Here is a 17,695-nt window from a genome sequence, read left to right as displayed (position 1 = left end):
GTGGGATCAGTAAACATCTTGCATGGCGAGTAAGAGATTCACTTGGTGATACAGAAATATCTGTTTGAACCCCACATGTCTTTGTAGATTTCAACACAGCAGCAAATGTCTTTGGTTCCATGGTGCACTTGGAGTGACCATGCGACGAGCCTCTGGATATGGGATGATGATCACAGTTTTTACCCGTTGAATCTCTTTCTCTTTGCCATGTAGGGCATTTCCGGGAGTAGGCAGGATGGGCATCTTTGCAGTTCACACAGCATGGGGTACTTTTACATTTGGTACTGTCGTGACCTTCAGTTCCACACTATGCACATAAGCTTTTGCCTCAGCAGGAGGTCTGGGAATGTCCAAACTGCTGGCATTTAAAGCAATGCAGCAGATTTGGAATATATGGACAAACTGGGCAGCACAGGTATCCTGTAATTAAGGATGGCAATGTCAGCTTCTCAAACACGAGAATTAGATGTTTAGTTGGTGATGCGATGAATGGAGATGCGTTGGACAGCAGCAACACCTTGATCTGAATATCTGAATCATCTTCAGATATCACACCACGTGATGAGTTTAAACTTCTGTGTGGTGTGGTGTGACTGAAACTCCCATATCTCCAAGAGTCTTCATTGCCAAAAGCTTTGTTGCTTGTTGAGGGGAGGCTGTTTCTACCAGTAGGTCCCATGATCTCAATTTTTGGATAATTTTTCAGTGTCAACAGACGAACTAAGGAAGGAACATGATAGATCACATGATATTGATAGAAATTTGTCTGAACTGCAAGGCCAGTCCAGTGATGAAGACAGTGACCAAAAATTTGTTCTTCAACCATTGTCCTGGAGAATGTAAGTCATTAAACGACAAATTTGACGACGATAAAAATGATTCTTCAGCTATGGAAATAGAGAGAGATTTCTTCACGTCAGTGCAGTAATATACTCCTCCATGGTGCCAAACAAATAACTTTGCTACCAGCTCCTGCATTTCAGAAAGAACCCTGGAAGGGTACTTTCTGAACTGCAGGAGTCTGTACTCTCGACACTAACCAATTTGGACTGCTAGAGGGACATATCCTGAACGCGCCAAAAAGCTTCGATGACTGTTTGCCATCTTGATCTGTTGATACGTACAGATGTTCGTCCCACAGTTATGTAGAGACTTATTTGTGCATTAATTCCTTGATTAAATGAAGATACTTTAACAATTACTGTATGTATCATCTGTTGTGTGTCTGCTGATTCCCAATTAATGACAGGTTATGGGATGAGATGCTATCACCACAGCGAAACCAAACCGAACAACCACATCTTGTTTCGTATCTTTTTCCTTTATTATTTCGTCTATCAATTTGCACATCCGCAAATGATGAATTCATTTAAAGTCAAGCTATTAAATTGAGAAAATTATGATACGTGGGGTTTTCAAGCCAAAGCCGTACTCTAAAGGGATGGAATGTGGGAATACGCTAACGGAGCGATACCTTGTCCCACCATTATCGCCAGTAATCTCGAATCTTGATTAGAACACAGCGCCTGGACAAAAAATGACCATAAGGTAAGATCAAGCCTGATATTAATGCTAAGTCTGCCCAAGCTAAAACATATACAAAATTGCCACACATTAGTAAATGGATTTAAGTTTTTCCCAAATTTCTTTCAGTCTCAGGAACCAGCAAAAAAGGCCTCCTTAATAAAGACCTTAATTCTCATGAAGGTACATAAGAGATCTGCACAACCACATCGCCAAATTCCTGGACACTGCAGACAAGCTCACTGATTTAGAAATTATAGTGAATGAGGAACTTCTCTCTGTGTTGTTATACAGCTTGCCTAACAGTTTCAACACTTTGCACTGCAATCAAAATGAGAGACTATCTTCCAAAGCTAGACATCCTAAAAGTCAGGATCTTTGAGGAATATGAAGGACGATCTTCCCGCAAATCGCAAAACAATGATGTGCTTACTGTCTGTTATCAAGGATTGAAACTGTGATGTAATTTTTGCAACAGAGAACAAGACTGTCATAAAAAGAAGAGGGAAGAAAATAAACCGAGATCCAGCAAACAGGACAGGGGAATGTTTTTCACATGTGAGTCTATTTTTCATACTGGAATGCCATGTGATGCTTGGTGTCTCCACATCAAACGTGTTCCAACTAAGAAAAATTTTGACTTACAAACTACCTCTAACACAAAATTGGACCTTGCTAGTGATCAAACTTACCCATCAATGCAGTTGGTACGGCCCAACTTCACATTGATACTGGCACATGCAAACGATTGTTTGACCTATTAAACACTCTCCATGTGCCATCGCTTCGCACAAATCTCTCATCAAAGTATGAGTCATTAACAACAGCCACAGTGGCCAATTGCTAGAAGTGACTGAATTCGCATTTTTGAAGAAAAATCTCCAATTGATGGATTATGAATCTGGCACAAAAGATTTGGTCATCTCCACGCTACCACATTAAGAAAATTGTTGGATCAAGAAGGGGTCACTGGCCTCAGATTCGACAAGAAAGATCTGCTTGACACGTGTGAGACAGGCATTGCAGGAAAACATTTTATAATATGAATAGCTAAAAACATTTCTAATTTTTGTAGTTTGAGAAAATTCATATACATTCCAGACAATGGTCATAAGAGCATGACCACCTCTTTAGATGTCAAGTTCATAGAAAAAATTTCAAATACTGATCTTTTTGATAACTTCATCAACGATTCAACTCTAAAAAAACAACTCACTCAATAGAGGTAACTACCCAGCAAACTCAGGTCCCACATCCACATGCAAACATTGTTCCTGAAGTTCCTGAAATATGGGAAGAACAATCATCTATGAGAAGAGGACCAGGATGGCCACTCAAATTAAAAACTAGAAATCACGGTAGACCCACGAAACAATATCACATGATTCAAGATGGCAATGACGAAATAAACAATGAGCAAGTCAGCATCACTCATCACTTTGCTGAAGTTCTGCTAAACCAAGCAATACATAGCCCTGAAGCTGACAAATGGAAAGCAGCTCATTACTCAAACAATTCTTGGGATATCATTGACATACTGATTGGCTGCAGACTTGTCCTACGAAACAAATTCAATCCCGACAGAACACTGGAGCGATGCAAAGCATGATTAGTTGCCAAAGGCTACACAGAAAAAGGCAGTATAGATTACAAAGAAACTTACCAGAAACCCAATCTTTCACTCTTGCACAAAACATGTCGGGATATGATATCATTTCATCCAGGAGGCTCTCGAACGCAAAGACGTAGACATCAAAATATCTACTGACCAGATGCCAGCCAATGCCATAACAAAACCATTGTTTTTGAACAAGCATCGGTTGTGTGTCACCAACATGGGTATCAGACCCATAGAAAGTCCCCCTTAATGTCGAATTGAGGGGGGTGTCGGTATTGTTGACGCTAATCAATTTGGACTGCCAGGGGGACCTATTGCCATCTTGATCTGTTGATACGTACAGACGTTTGTCCCACAGTTATGTAGAGACTTATTTGTGCATTAATTCCTCGATTAAACAAAGATACTTTAACAATTACTATGTATATCATCTGTTGTCTCTCTCTACTGATTCCCAATTAACGACAGTAATCCTGAGGAATATTTCTTGAATTATATTCCTGAGATTCTCTTTGATGTCATTGCTTCATGCACAAATCAAATACCACTGATTTGCCTGGGAAAACTTTTGAACTTTACTGCTGATGAAATGAAAAAATTTTCGGATAGGAAAGCAATAAACTGAGGAAGAAAAACACTTCAGTATTTGAAATTCAAAAAAAGTGTCAAAATGGCTATTACATTCAGATAGTACAGACAATAAGAAAAAAAGGAACAAAAAAAATACTCTTAACTTTACATCCCTGAGAAATACATAGGTAGATCCAAACACAAGCAGCATTTGAATAGTAATTAATGTGGAGGGAATATTTTTTCCCCAGAGTGGAGACAGATTGTGCTAGTTGTCTTACAGCAGTTGTGCAGGTTCACAGACACATCAAAGTGATTGAAATGGCAAGACATTTAGAAAAGTGGTCTTGCTTGGAGGTGCAAGCTGTGATTCATTTCTTATGGACAAATAATGTGTCTGCATCTGAAATTCAGTCAAATCGTGGAAGTTTATGGTGAAGCAACAATGAGCAGACAACATGCAGCAAAGTGGTGTCGCTCTTTTCAATTGGACAGCGAGCAGCCATCCAAGTTCTTCAACAATAGAAATCAACATGTTCGACGGGTAACTGTGCATGCAAACTTGTCAGAGCTGGGACTGAGCAATGGTACTGTGTATCGTTTCTGATGTGTTGTGATATTCCAAGGCTTGTGCCCACTGGATACCACATGTGTTATCCGAGGAGCAGAAAGCCACACGAATGATGTGCAGTCTTGCATTTCTTCAACGTTACCATTCTGACAGCCAGTACTTCATGGATCACATCGCTACTGGGGACAAAATAAGGCTTCTTCATTTTGTCCTCACAACCAAAAGAGCCACTATGGAGTGGAAATGCATTGGATCACCAATGAGAAAGAAGTTTAAGATTACTGGCAGAGGGTGTAAAGTTATGGCAACCACATTCTGGGATTCGTGTGATATTATCCTGATCGAGTATCTGGAGTCCCCACATTTTATGCAGCGAGAGTGTAGCAAAATGACGTCACAAACAGTGTTGGCCAATTAGAAACCAGTTTCAGTGTGTTTGCTGTAAAGCACTTCTCGAGCGCTGCATAAAGAAACGCGACCTAAGTTACTGCGCCATTTTGACAAGGTTACATGAAGCCGTCTGACGCAAATGCCCTGGCATGTTGAATGATTGTGTCATCCTCCCACATGACAATGGCCTACTTGACATTGCTTGCAAAACTCAACAGTCACCCCCATACAACCCAGATTTGGCACACAGTGACTATTTCTTTTTCTGAAAATGAAGGACACTTATCTGGAATTACCTGGAACAAGGTTCTCTTTAGACAGTGATGTGAAAACAGCTGCCGAGAACCGGCTCAATGGACAGGGACATGATTTCTACCAAGCCAGGTTATACAAGTTGGTCCTGCATTCAGATAATCACCCAATCTCTTGATCCTCTACTGAAAAAATACTATTTTTTGTTATGTTTTGGACCTTTAGAACTGATTAAAAAATGCATTGTGTCATATATGACACAATGCATTTTTTTACAATTAGAGAGATCTAAACTTTTCTGTTTATGTACAAGTCAAATAGGCATGATGAGCAAATAAAAAATTGCTTCAAAGCACAAGGCACAGATGGATTTTGCATTCGATACAGTATGCTGTAGCTCATACACTTTTACATTCTTCCGTTCGGCAACGGTGATTACTGGCATGTGTTTTGCATCCAAAAAACAGGTAACAATAGAGGGAATTAAGAGGCATACTTGCTGATCACTTTTCCACATAAATGCTTAGTCAATTACTGGTTGAATTAGATTTTTTTTCCAGTTGAAATGCTTTTTCTTCAAATAGTATATTTGGAAAATCTGTGCCACAGAGTACACAAAGTTTCTTTCTCTTGTTAGTGGCCCCATATTATGTGAAAAATCAGCTATCTCTTAACATCAATATTTCAAATTATCACTTAGTTTTATCGTTTCTTCCGTGCATGAAAATTTGAGACACTGGGAATGACTGTACTTCCTCTGCATCAATAATTAAATTGAGCATTTTTTCCAAATAATGCTGTGTGTAAATGTAATAAAATTAAAAAAGAACTTACCATGTAACTTTCTCACCCACCAGTTGAATGATGAAAACAAAGACATTCCTTCATGTTTGGACAGACTAATTGGTTCTTAGAAGACAACCGTATCTCCAGACCAATCGTATTGAAAGTTGTTGTTAAATAAACGTAAAGATGTAGTTTCTCCGATTCTTACGTTACAAATCAACTGGAACATCCTGTTTAGAACAAATGCACTATTTAAGTAATGAAGTGATTAGTATATTTAATGTGAAATGCATTGCATTTTAGAGTTAACTAAAAATAAAGGTCAAAATTTTGTGGTGATTAAGGACATTGTTCTATGAGAATTAGATGTGTGTGTAAGAGTTTTGTTAAATATTTTTACTCTCTACTTTTATGTGAACTCAATAAAATAACTTGTGTTAATGCAACATTATGTGTAGACAAGCTTAGTCATTTTGATTATACAGATTAAGGGAATATGAATTATTTTTCTTATGTTATGCATTTTCTCAATATCTATTTTAAAAAGGAGATATATTTAATAACATTTTTCCAAACAACTGCATATAAACTGCTATACTGTAAACAAAAAATCATAGGACTACTTACTGATCATACCCCATTCGAGACGCCATTGCTTAAGCTTGTTGTCGTCACGGAGATGCACGCAAACCGTGACCAGTGGATTCTTCCGTGAGAAAAATAATTTGTTTGCTCTATCATGTGATGCCTGCAAAGTGTAGTGCAAATGATATCTTATTATTAACACACGATCACCTCTCTTATGACTTCGAATGGCCCGTAGACCACAGTTTGACGACTCTGCTTGGTTAAGCTTCCGTAACATTAATGTTCTATACCAAAACCCAAACGAAGATTTGACACCGATGATTTATTTTTTGTTATTAACTCTGTATAAGCAGAACAAAATAAATGATTGAATTAATTTAAAATTCTGATAATATATGACTATAAATTTGTTTGNTTTCCCATTGATTTTATCCCAAACTGTTTTTGAACTGGTGAAAGAGGTTATGCTAGAAACATACTTCAAGAATCCCTTTGGCTTTGCCTTCTTATTCTTCTGGCATTTGCCTTTGCTTTTTGAAAAGTGATCATATTACTAGCAGTGGGGTATCTTCTGAAAATCCCCCATACTTTCTTTTGTTGTTTGTATGCTGCCTCACAATTCTGGTTCCACCATAGTTTCAGATGTTTTGAATATCTTGTTGATGTTTTTCCCATTGTTTTTTCAGCTGCCTGAATAATTCAAAAATGGAAGTGACAACTTCAACTGCATCATTGATATCAGCAATATTCACCATTTCCTCAGTGATGTTGGCCATAGAGGAAAAAGCAGGCCAAATCGGCTGTTTCCAATTTCCAGTGTTGTGGACAGGCTGTTTCACAGCTTTCTCTGCCTTGATATTTTAAAAATATTGGGAAGTGGTCGCTAGAGTGGATTAGATCAACCATGTAAATGCTGAAAACAGGTTTGCACTTGCTAATGATAAATCAATGGCAGTGAATGTTCTTGTTGGGGCATGGAAGTATGTCGCTTCTCTTCTTAAATAAATATAGTTGCTGATTGCCTATGAGTCGTTCAATGGCTCTGCCTCAAATTGATGTTGAGACTGCCCCACATTGGATTGTGATCGTTGAAATCACCGAGTAGAATAAAGGGGGTTGGCAGCTGTTCAACCAAGGTACAGTATCTAATTCATCCTCATTGAGTCTGACATCTGGTGGCAAGTATATAGAACAAAGTATGACAGTTACGCCAATAGATATTCTGACTGCCAAAGCTTGCAAATCAGTGGTTATTTGTACCGGTAAAGATGGAACACAATTTGAGACTAGTATAGCCACACCTCCACTGGCACGGTTGATCATCCTTGCAGTAGAGGTCATATCCTTGTAAAGAAATTCTTTCTCCAGGTTTTAGATGGGTTTCCTGGAGTGCAACACAGAGATGAGGTAGATGATGTCAAGTGTTTAAATGTCAGAAAAGTTGTTGCAGAAACCACGACAGTTCCATTGGATTATTTTATAATCCATTGTGTTTGAGGCAGCATTCTTTGAGAATGTACCCCTCTTTAATCTCACAGGGGGTGTTTCTTTTGGAGGTGACATTGATTTTATAACCTCCATTTTAGTCTCTTCGTCAGAGATATCAGAAAATTCAGTCATAGATTGAGCTTCTGATTTTAGAGAGGGCTGCTTTCAATTTTTGTTTGTTGAGTTGGTTCTTATTAGCCTTTTTAGAACTCACATTTCTGGTTGTTACCCCTGTTTTAGTTAGTTTTGCTCTTCGTATTCTCCTTTTCTTCTGATTATGTAGGTGGGATCAGTAAACATTTTGCATGGTGGGTAAGAGATTCACTTGGTGATACAGAAATATCTGTTTGAACCCCACATGTCTTTGTAGATTTCAACACAGCAGCAAATGTCTTTGGTTCCATGGTGCACTTGGAGTGACCATGCGACGAGCCTCTGGATATGGGATGATGATCACAGTTTTTACCCGTTGAATCTCTTTCTCTTTGCCATGTAGGGCATTTCCGGGAGTAGGCAGGATGGGCATCTTTGCAGTTCACACAGCATGGGGTACTTTTACATTTGGTACTGTCGTGACCTTCAGTTCCACACTATGCACATAAGCTTTTGCCTCAGCAGGAGGTCTGGGAATGTCCAAACTGCTGGCATTTAAAGCAATGCAGCAGATTTGGAATATATGGACAAACTGGGCAGCACAGGTATCCTGTAATTAAGGATGGCAATGTCAGCTTCTCAAACACGAGAATTAGATGTTTAGTTGGTGATGCGATGAATGGAGATGCGTTGGACAGCAGCAACACCTTGATCTGAATATCTGAATCATCTTCAGATATCACACCACGTGATGAGTTTAAACTTCTGTGTGGTGTGGTGTGACTGAAACTCCCATATCTCCAAGAGTCTTCATTGCCAAAAGCTTTGTTGCTTGTTGAGGGGAGGCTGTTTCTACCAATAGGTCCCATGACCTCAATTTTTGGATAATTTTTCAGTGTCAACAGACGAACTAAGGAAGGAACATGATAGATCACATGATATTGATAGAAATTTGTCTGAACTGCAAGGCCAGTCCAGTGATGAAGACAGTGACCAAAAATTTGTTCTTCAACCATTGTCCTGGAGAATGTAAGTCATTAAATGACAAATTTGACGACGATAAAAATGATTCTTCAGCTATGGAAATAGAGAGAGATTTCTTCACGTCAGTGCAGTAATATACTCCTCCATGGTGCCAAACAAATAACTTTGCTACCAGCTCCTGCATTTCAGAAAGAACCCTGGAAGAGTACTTTCTGAACTGCAGGAGTCTGTACTCTCGACACTAACCAATTTGGACTGCTAGGGGGACATATCTGAACGCGTCAAAAAGCTTCGATGACTGTTCACCATCTTGATCTGTTGATACGTACAGATGTTCGTCCCACAGTTATGTACAGACTTATTTGTGCATTAATTCCTTGATTAAATGAAGATACTTTAACAATTACTGTATGTATCATCTGTTGTGTGTCTGCTGATTCCCAATTAATGACAGCATCTCCACAGCGAAACCAAACCGAACAACCACATCTTGTTTCGTATCTTTTTCCTTTATTATTTCGTCTATCAATTTGCACATCTGCAAATGATGAATTCATTTAAAGTCAAGCTATTAAATTGAGAAAATTATGATACGTGGGGTTTTCAAGCCAAAGCCGTACTCTAAAGGGATGGAATGTGGGAATACGCTAACGGAGCGATACCTTGTCCCACCATTATCGCCAGTAATCTCGAATCTTGATTAGAACACAGCGCCTGGACAAAAAATGACCATAAGGTAAGATCAAGCCTGATATTAATGCTAAGTCTGCCCAAGCTAAAACATATACAAAATTGCCACACATTAGTAAATGGATTTAAGTTTTTCCCAAATTTCTTTCAGTCTCAGGAACCAGCAAAAAAGGCCTCCTTAATAAAGACCTTAATTCTCATGAAGGTACATAAGAGATCTGCACAACCACATCGCCAAATTCCTGGACACTGCAGACAAGCTCACTGATTTAGAAATTATAGTGAATGAGGAACTTCTCTCTGTGTTGTTATACAGCTTGCCTAACAGTTTCAACACTTTTTGCACTGCAATCAAAATGAGAGACTATCTTCCAAAGCTAGACATCCTAAAAGTCAAGATCTTTGAGGAATATGAAGGACGATCTTCCCGCAAATCGCAAAACAATGATGTGCTTACTGTCTGTTATCAAGGATTGAAACTGTGATGTAATTTTTGCAACAGAGAACAAGACTGTCATAAAAAGAAGAGGGAAGAAAATAAACCGAGATCCAGCAAACAGGACAGGGGAATGTTTTTCACATGTGAGTCTATTTTTCATACTGGAATGCCATGTGATGCTTGGTGTCTCCACATCAAATGTGTTCCAACTAAGAAAAATTTTGACTTACAAACTACCTCTAACACAAAATTGGACCTTGCTAGTGATCAAACTTACCCATCAATGCAGTTGGTACTGGCACATGCAAACGATCGTTTGACCTATTAAACACTCTCCATGTGCCATCGCTTCGCACAAATCTCTCATCAAAGTATGAGTCATTAACAACAGCCACAGTGGCCAATTGCTAGAAGTGACTGAATTCGCATTTTTGAAGAAAAATCTCCAATTGATGGATTATGAATCTGGCACAAAAGATTTGGTCATCTCCACGCTACCACATTAAGAAAATTGTTGGATCAAGAAGGGGTCACTGGCCTCAGATTTGACAAGAAAGATCTGCTTGACACGTGTGAGATAGGCATTGCAGGAAAACATTTTATAATATGAATAGCTAAAAACATTTCTAATTTTTGTAGTTTGAGAAAATTCATATACATTCCAGACAATGGTCATAAGAGCATGACCACCTCTTTAGATGTCAAGTTCATAGAAAAAATTTCAAATACTGATCTTTTTGATAACTTCATCAACGATTCAACTCTAAAAAAACAACTCACTCAATAGAGGTAACTACCCAGCAAACTCAGGTCCCACATCCACATGCAAACATTGTTCCTGAAGTTCCTGAAATATGGGAAGAACAATCATCTATGAGAAGAGGACCAGGATGGCCACTCAAATTAAAAACTAGAAATCACGGTAGACCCACGAAACAATATCACATGATTCAAGATGGCAATGACGAAATAAACAATGAGCAAGTCAGCATCACTCATCACTTTGCTGAAGTTCTGCTAAACCAAGCAATACATAGCCCTGAAGCTGACAAATGGAAAGCAGCTCATTACTCAAACAATTCTTGGGATATCATTGACATACTGATTGGCTGCAGACTTGTCCTACGAAACAAATTCAATCCCGACAAAACACTGGAGCGATGCAAAGCATGATTAGTTGCCAAAGGCTACACAGAAAAAGGCAGTATAGATTACAAAGAAACTTACCAGAAACCCAATCTTTCACTCTTGCACAAAACATGTCGGGATATGATATTATTTCATCCAGGAGGCTCTCGAACGCAAAGACGTAGACATCAAAATATCTACTGACCAGATGCCAGCCAATGCCATAACAAAACCATTGTTTTTGAACAAGCATCGGTTGTGTGTCACCAACATGGGTATCAGACGCATAGAAAGTCCCCCTTAATGTCGAATTGAGGGGGGTGTCGGTATTGTTGACGCTAATCAATTTGGACTGCCAGGGGGACCTATTGCCATCTTGATCTGTTGATACGTACAGACGTTTGTCCCACAGTTATGTAGAGACTTATTTGTGCATTAATTCCTCGATTAAACAAAGATACTTTAACAATTACTATGTATATCATCTGTTGTCTCTCTCTACTGATTCCCAATTAATGACAGTAATCCTGAGGATTCTCTTTGATGTCATTGCTTCATGCACAAATCAAATACCACTGATTTGCCTGGGAAAACTTTTGAACTTTACTGCTGATGAAATGAAAAAATTTTCGGATAGGAAAGCAATAAACTAAGAGGAAGAAAAACACTTCAGTATTTGAAATTCAAAAAAAGTCAAAATGGCTATTACATTCAGATAGTACAGACAATAAGAAAAAAAGGAACAAAAAAAATACTCTTAACTTACATCCCTGAGAAATACATAGGTAGATCCAAACACAAGCAGCATTTGAATAGTAATTAATGTGGAGGGAATATTTTTTCCCCAGAGTGGAGACAGATTGTGCTAGTTGTCTTACAGCAGTTGTGCAGGTTCACAGACGCATCAAAGTGATTGAAATGGCAAGACATTTAGAAAAGTGGTCTTGCTTGGAGGTGCAAGCTGTGATTCATTTCTTATGGACAAATAATGTGTCTGCATCTGAAATTCAGTCAAATCGTGGAAGTTTATGGTGAAGCAACAATGAGCAGACAACATGCAGCAAAGTGGTGTCGCTCTTTTCAATTGGACAGCGAGCAGCCATCCAAGTTCTTCAACAATAGAAATCAACATGTTCGACGGGTAACTGTGCATGCAAACTTGTCAGAGCTGGGACTGAGCAATGGTACTGTGTATCGTTTCTGATGTGTTGTGATATTCCAAGGCTTGTGCCCACTGGATACCACATGTGTTATCCGAGGAGCAGAAAGCCACACGAATGATGTGCAGTCTTGCATTTCTTCAATGTTACCATTCTGACAGCCAGTACTTCATGGATCACATCGCTACTGGGGACAAAATAAGGCTTCTTCATTTTGTCCTCACAACCAAAAGAGCCACTATGGAGTGGAAATGCATTGGATCACCAATGAGAAAGAAGTTTAAGATTACTGGCAGAGGGTGTAAAGTTATGGCAACCACATTCTGGGATTCGTGTGATATTATCCTGATCGAGTATCTGGAGTCCCCACATTTTATGCAGCGAGAGTGTAGCAAAATGACGTCACAAACAGTGTTGGCCAATTAGAAACCAGTTTCAGTGTGTTTGCTGTAAAGCACTTCTCGAGCGCTGCATAAAGAAACGCGACCTAAGTTACTGCGCCATTTTGACAAGGTTACATGAAGCCGTCTGACGCAAATGCCCTGGCATGTTGAATGATCGTGTCATCCTCCCGCATGACAATGGCCTGCTTGGCATTGCTTGCAAAACTCAACAGTCACCCCCATACAACCCAGATTTGGCACACAGTGACTATTTCTTTTTCTGAAAATGAAGGACACTTATCTGGAATTACCTGGAACAAGGTTCTCTTTAGACAGTGATGTGAAAACAGCTGCCGAGAACCGGCTCAATGGACAGGGACATGATTTCTACCAAGCCAGGTTATACAAGTTGGTCCTGCATTCAGATAATCACCCAATCTCTTGATCCTCTACTGAAAAAATACTATTTTTTGTTATGTTTTGGACCTTTAGAACTGATTAAAAAATGCATTGTGTCATATATGACACAATGCATTTTTTGACAATTAGAGATATCTAAACTTTTCTGTTTATGTACAAGTCAAATAGACATGATGGGCAAATAAAAAATTGCTTCAAAGCACAAGGCACAGATGGATTTTTTATTTGATACAGTATGCTGTAGCTCATACACTTTTACATTCTTCCGTTCGGCAACGGTGATTTCTGGCATGTGTTTTGCATCCAAAAAACAGGTAACAATAGAGGGAATTAAGAGGCATACTTGCTTTTCCACATAAATGCTTAGTCAATTACTGGTTGAATTAGATTTTTTCCAGTTGAAATGCTTTTTCTTCAAATAGTATATTTGGAAAATCTGTGCCACAGAGTACACAAAGTTTCTTTCTCTTGTTAGTGGCCCCATATTATGTGAAAAATCAGCTATCTCTTAACATCAATATTTCCAATTATCACTTAGTTTTATCGTTTCTTCCGTGCATGAAAATTTGAGACACTGGGAATGACTGTACTTCCTCTGCATCAATAATTAAATTGAGCATTTTTTCCAAATAATGCTGTGTGTTAATGTAATAAAATTAAAAAAGAACTTACCATGTAACTTTCTCACCCACCAGTTGAATGATGAAAACAAAGACATTCCTTCATGTTTGGACAGACTAATTGGTTCTTAGAAGTTTCTCCGATTCTTATGTTACAAATCAACCAGAACATCCTGTTTAAGTGAGAATAATTAGAACAAATGCACTATTTAAGTAATGAAGTGATTAGTATATTTAATGTGAAATGCATTGCATTTTAGAGTTAATTAAAAATAAAGGTCAAAATTTTGTGGTGATTAAGGACATTGTTCTATGAGAATTAGATGTATTATGTATTTTTATGTGAACTCAATAAATTAACAATAACTTGTGTTAATGCAACGTTACATGTAGACAAGCTTAGTCATTTTGATTATACAGATGTAGAGAATATGTTATTCATTTTCTCAATATCTATTTTAAAAAGGAGATATATTTAATAACATTTTTCCAAACAACTGCATATAAACTGCTATACTGTAAACAAAAAATCATAGGACTACTTACTGATCATACCCCATTCGAGTCGTCATGGAGATGTACGCAATCCATGTAACGTGATTCTTCCGTGAGAAAAATAATTTCTTTGCTCTATCACGTGATGCCTTATTATTAACACATGATCACCTCTTTTGTGACTTCGAACGGCCCGTAGACCACAGTTTGACGACTCTGCTAACGTTCTATACCAAAATCCGAACGAAGATTTGACTCTGACGATTTATTTTTTGTTATTAACTCTGTATAAGCAGAACAAATTAAAGTATTAAATTAATTTAAAATTCTGATGATATGACTATAAATTTGTTTGTAAATTTAGATTAAATGCTTATAACTAATGTTTTTAATTTCTGTTGGGTTCTTAGCCCCTGTTAAGGGAGAATGCACTCTAGTAGTATAACGTCGTATCTTTATGTAGCAAAGAAACGGTTATAACGGTCGGACAGAACACCGGTCACGTCCTACTCATCTGGCTGACCCGAGCAAAAAGACAACAACCCCGAATGTCGCACTCACACGTAAATGTCACTTTATGGGTTCCAGATTGAACCCCGGTCGTTAGGTGTTCACATGTGGTAAACACCTGATCCAACACGTGGTAAACACCTGACCCAACACCTCCCCTTTTAAGAAAGAGAAAAAACAAGTGTCCGAATTGGCGGTTTATGCCGCGTAATAGTTTTTTCGATAAGGGATNGGTTTCGGCCAGGAGAATAGTTCGGAAGTTACCGGTTGTTTTGCAGCTGAGATGCATGGAGAGCACTGTCGCACGGTTGACTCGATGTCGCGGTCTATATTCGGCCAATAGACATAGTTGCAGGCTAGAGATTTCATACATCGGATACCGGGGTGTCCACGATGTAGGAGTTTGAGTACCCTACGTTGGAGTAGTGTGGGGATGATGATGCGTTCGTTATAGACGAGACATCCCTTTTCGACGCTGAGTCCGTCGCGTCAACGATACAACTGTTGGATTTGAGTCCAGTCGGGGGACTCCCGAAGCTTGTCGACGTTTGGCCACTTGGAAGTGATGTACTGCCTGATCGTTTGAAGGAGCTGATCCTTCTTTGTTTGCTCGCACAGTTTGTCGAAGGTTACAGGTAGTTGAGACGACAAGGCTGTAAGGTCCAAGTCAGCTTGGATGGTTGCTACGACCGTTTCTTCATCCCGTAATGGTTGGGCGGAGATGAGGCGTGACAAAGCATCGGCTTGTCCGAATTCGGTAGTTTTCCGGTATTCGATCTTGAAGTTGTAACCAAGAAGAGTCGTTGCCCAGCGTTGCAAACGGTTGGCTGTATGTGTCGGAATACCTTTCTTGTTGCCGAAGATGGCAAGGAGCGGTTTATGATCCGTCAGAAGCGTGAAAGGTCGTCCGTAAATCATCTTGTGGAACTTGTGCACAGCGAAGATGAGTGCAAGACCTTCTTTTTCGATCTGGCTATAGTTCTTCTCGGCTGGAGTGAGCGCGCGAGACGAGTGAGCGATAGCCTTAATTGAACCGTCGGGCAGACGGTGTTGGATGACGGCACCAAGCCCTAGACTTGACGCATTGGCTGCGACAATGATCTCGAGCGTCGGATCATAGTGGGTGAGGAGTAAATCCGACTTGAGTATGTCCTTGATGCGCTGGAAAGCCTGTTGACATTTGTTCGACCACTGCCACTTTCGGTCTTTCTGGAGTAATTCGTCTAATGGTTGGCGAATTTGACGCATGTTGTGGACAAAGGTTTGGTAGTAATTCACCATACCAAGAAATGAGCGAAGTGTGGATAGGTCTGTCGGTGGCGGCATATTGATGATTGCGTCGACCTTGGAAGGGTTCGGGCGGCGTCCGTCCTTATCGACGATGTAGCCTAAGTATTTAATGGAATCCTGGAAGAATGCGCACTTCTCTGGTCGGATTCGGAACCCATAGTTGTGAATGCGATGAAACACCTCATGAAGATGTCGGTGATGATCGTCGACGTTGCCACTGACGATGACTATGTCATCTAGGTATGCAAAGGCGAACGATAGTCCCGAGATCATGGAGTCCATGATCGATTGGAAGATGCCTGGAGCCGATTTCACTCCGAATGGAAGACGTTGGAATTCGTAGAACCCGCGGTGTGTCGCGATGTTGCAGAATTTCTTGGAAGTTTCCTCGAGTTCCACTTGCAAATAGGCGTCAGAAAAGTCTATTTTTGAAAATATTCGACCACCGTTGAGTGTGGAAAAGATGTCTTCCGGAAGTGGTAATGGGTGCTGATTGAGCTGGAGAGCATCGTTGAGACCCATTGAGTAGTCTACACACAGACGTGACGATCCGTTAGGTTTTGTAATTACTATGATAGGAGCAGCCCATTCTACATAGTCGACGGGTTTGATGACTCCTAAGTTCAGCAGGCGATCGAGTTCCTCTTCCACTTTTGGTCGTGAGGCGTAGGGAACTGATCTGGCCTTGCGTTTGACAGGTGTGACGTCTGGCTTCAACATTAACGAAGCTTTCGTTACCTTGCAGAGTCCCAGTCCTTCCTCGAAAACTTCTGGAAAGTTGTGCTGCAACGATTCGATGACTCGAAGCCAATTGTTTGGCTTCTGACAGGTGTTAACCTCATAAACCTTAGCAGCAAAGAAATGAAAGTGGTGCATAGCGTCGATTCCGAGGAGGTTGAGAGCTCCTTTCTTGGCCACATAGAATGGTTCTTCTTTGCAGATGTCATGGTGACAGAAGGTGGTGCATCCCTTCCCTAGGAATGGTGGCAAGAGAGTACTTCCGTCGTAAGATCTGGCTCGTTCCGTACAAGGCTGGAGTGTGGGTCGTCCGATGGCATCGTATGTCGTTTCGTCAATAATGTTAATTTCAGATCCACTATCGAGATAGAAGTCGACTGGGTGTCCATTAACCTCAATCTTCATTTTTAGCAGTCTGCAGGCGTTTACAAAATTTTTGATAATTCCTACCCTGGCGGAGCACACTTGCTTTTTCTTCTGTGGTCGTCGACATAATTTCTCTAAATGTCCTACACGATTGCACTTTTGGCATTTGTGTCTTACATATGAACAGTCTTTGTACCAATGCCACTCACCACATCGCTTGCACGTACTCGGTGGACGATTTGCCTTCTTGGTCTTTTCTTCTTTAGGCGGGGTCTTGGCGCGGACGTTATTAACCAGACGTTCTGTTTCTTCGTATAACTTATTTTCGGAACGCATCGCTATGAACTCTTCGCAGTCGTTCATCACGTCGTCGAATGTAACGTTTTCTCCATCCGAGTTAAGCTTCTGGAGAATTCGGGCGCGTAATGACTCATGGGCTTTCGACTTAAGTCCAGTGAGAACGACGAGACAAAAGAACTGTTCTTCTGTCTGAGCACGAAAGTTATATCGTCGTCGAGCCGCTCTCACTCGGTTCGTGAAATGGCGGAAGTCTTCACCATCGTCAATTGCAATGCGCAGACAGTCATAGCGG

At 39.9% G+C, this 17,695-nt stretch overlaps 4 protein-coding genes across 7 annotated transcripts in view; all 4 read right to left on the bottom strand.

Annotated features, from left to right (window-relative positions):
* Positions 1-17,695, bottom strand: part of LOC111641228 (39S ribosomal protein L32, mitochondrial-like) — a 48,145-nt gene that overhangs the window by 4,828 nt on the left and 25,622 nt on the right. Inside the window, exons 4-5 of one of the 4 annotated variants that reach the window (XM_023387363.1) lie at positions 5,760-5,941; positions 5,318-5,682 (exon numbers count right to left, since the gene is read on the bottom strand). The gene's annotated coding sequence lies outside the window, so the exon portion shown is untranslated. Of the gene's footprint in view, positions 1-5,317; positions 5,723-5,759; positions 5,942-13,839; positions 13,878-14,250; positions 14,484-17,695 lie in introns of those variants that run through there. The other 3 variants (XM_023387365.1, XM_023387362.1, XM_023387364.1) reach the window with 3 other exon arrangements.
* LOC111641234 lies at positions 329-826 on the bottom strand. The gene has a single exon (XM_023387370.1). The coding sequence runs from the start codon at positions 824-826 to the stop codon at positions 329-331; it is 498 nt and encodes a 165-aa protein (XP_023243138.1).
* Positions 8,063-8,896, bottom strand: LOC111641233. Its single transcript, XM_023387369.1, has 2 exons — positions 8,474-8,896; positions 8,063-8,377 (listed from the first exon to the last, which is right to left on the bottom strand). The coding sequence occupies exons 1-2, from the start codon at positions 8,894-8,896 to the stop codon at positions 8,063-8,065; spliced, it is 738 nt and encodes a 245-aa protein (XP_023243137.1).
* LOC111641232 (uncharacterized protein K02A2.6-like) lies at positions 14,908-17,687 on the bottom strand. The gene is given in 1 exon segment (XM_023387368.1): positions 14,908-17,687. A coding segment is annotated over 1 exon segment (2,559 nt). The 5' UTR covers positions 17,467-17,687.

This window comes from Centruroides sculpturatus, unplaced genomic scaffold (assembly GCF_000671375.1).
Source record: "Centruroides sculpturatus isolate CEXI.00-Female unplaced genomic scaffold, Cexi_2.0 scaffold1440, whole genome shotgun sequence".
Taxonomy (NCBI): Eukaryota; Metazoa; Arthropoda; class Arachnida; order Scorpiones; family Buthidae; genus Centruroides; species Centruroides sculpturatus.
Note: the sequence above shows the minus strand (reverse complement) of the source record. Positions and strands in the feature narration are given on the sequence as shown.

Excerpts from the sequence above, each read along its gene's own strand:
- LOC111641233 (XM_023387369.1), bottom strand. The coding sequence starts at position 8,896 with ATGGTTGAAGAACAAATTTTTGGTCACTGTCTTCATCACTGGACTGGC. Across the intron at positions 8,378-8,473 it reads CAGGATACCTGTGCTGCCCA|TGTGGAACTGAAGGTCACGA; the intron begins GTTTGTCCATAT and ends TTATGTGCATAG.
- LOC111641234 (XM_023387370.1), bottom strand. The coding sequence starts at position 826 with ATGGTTGAAGAACAAATTTTTGGTCACTGTCTTCATCACTGGACTGGC.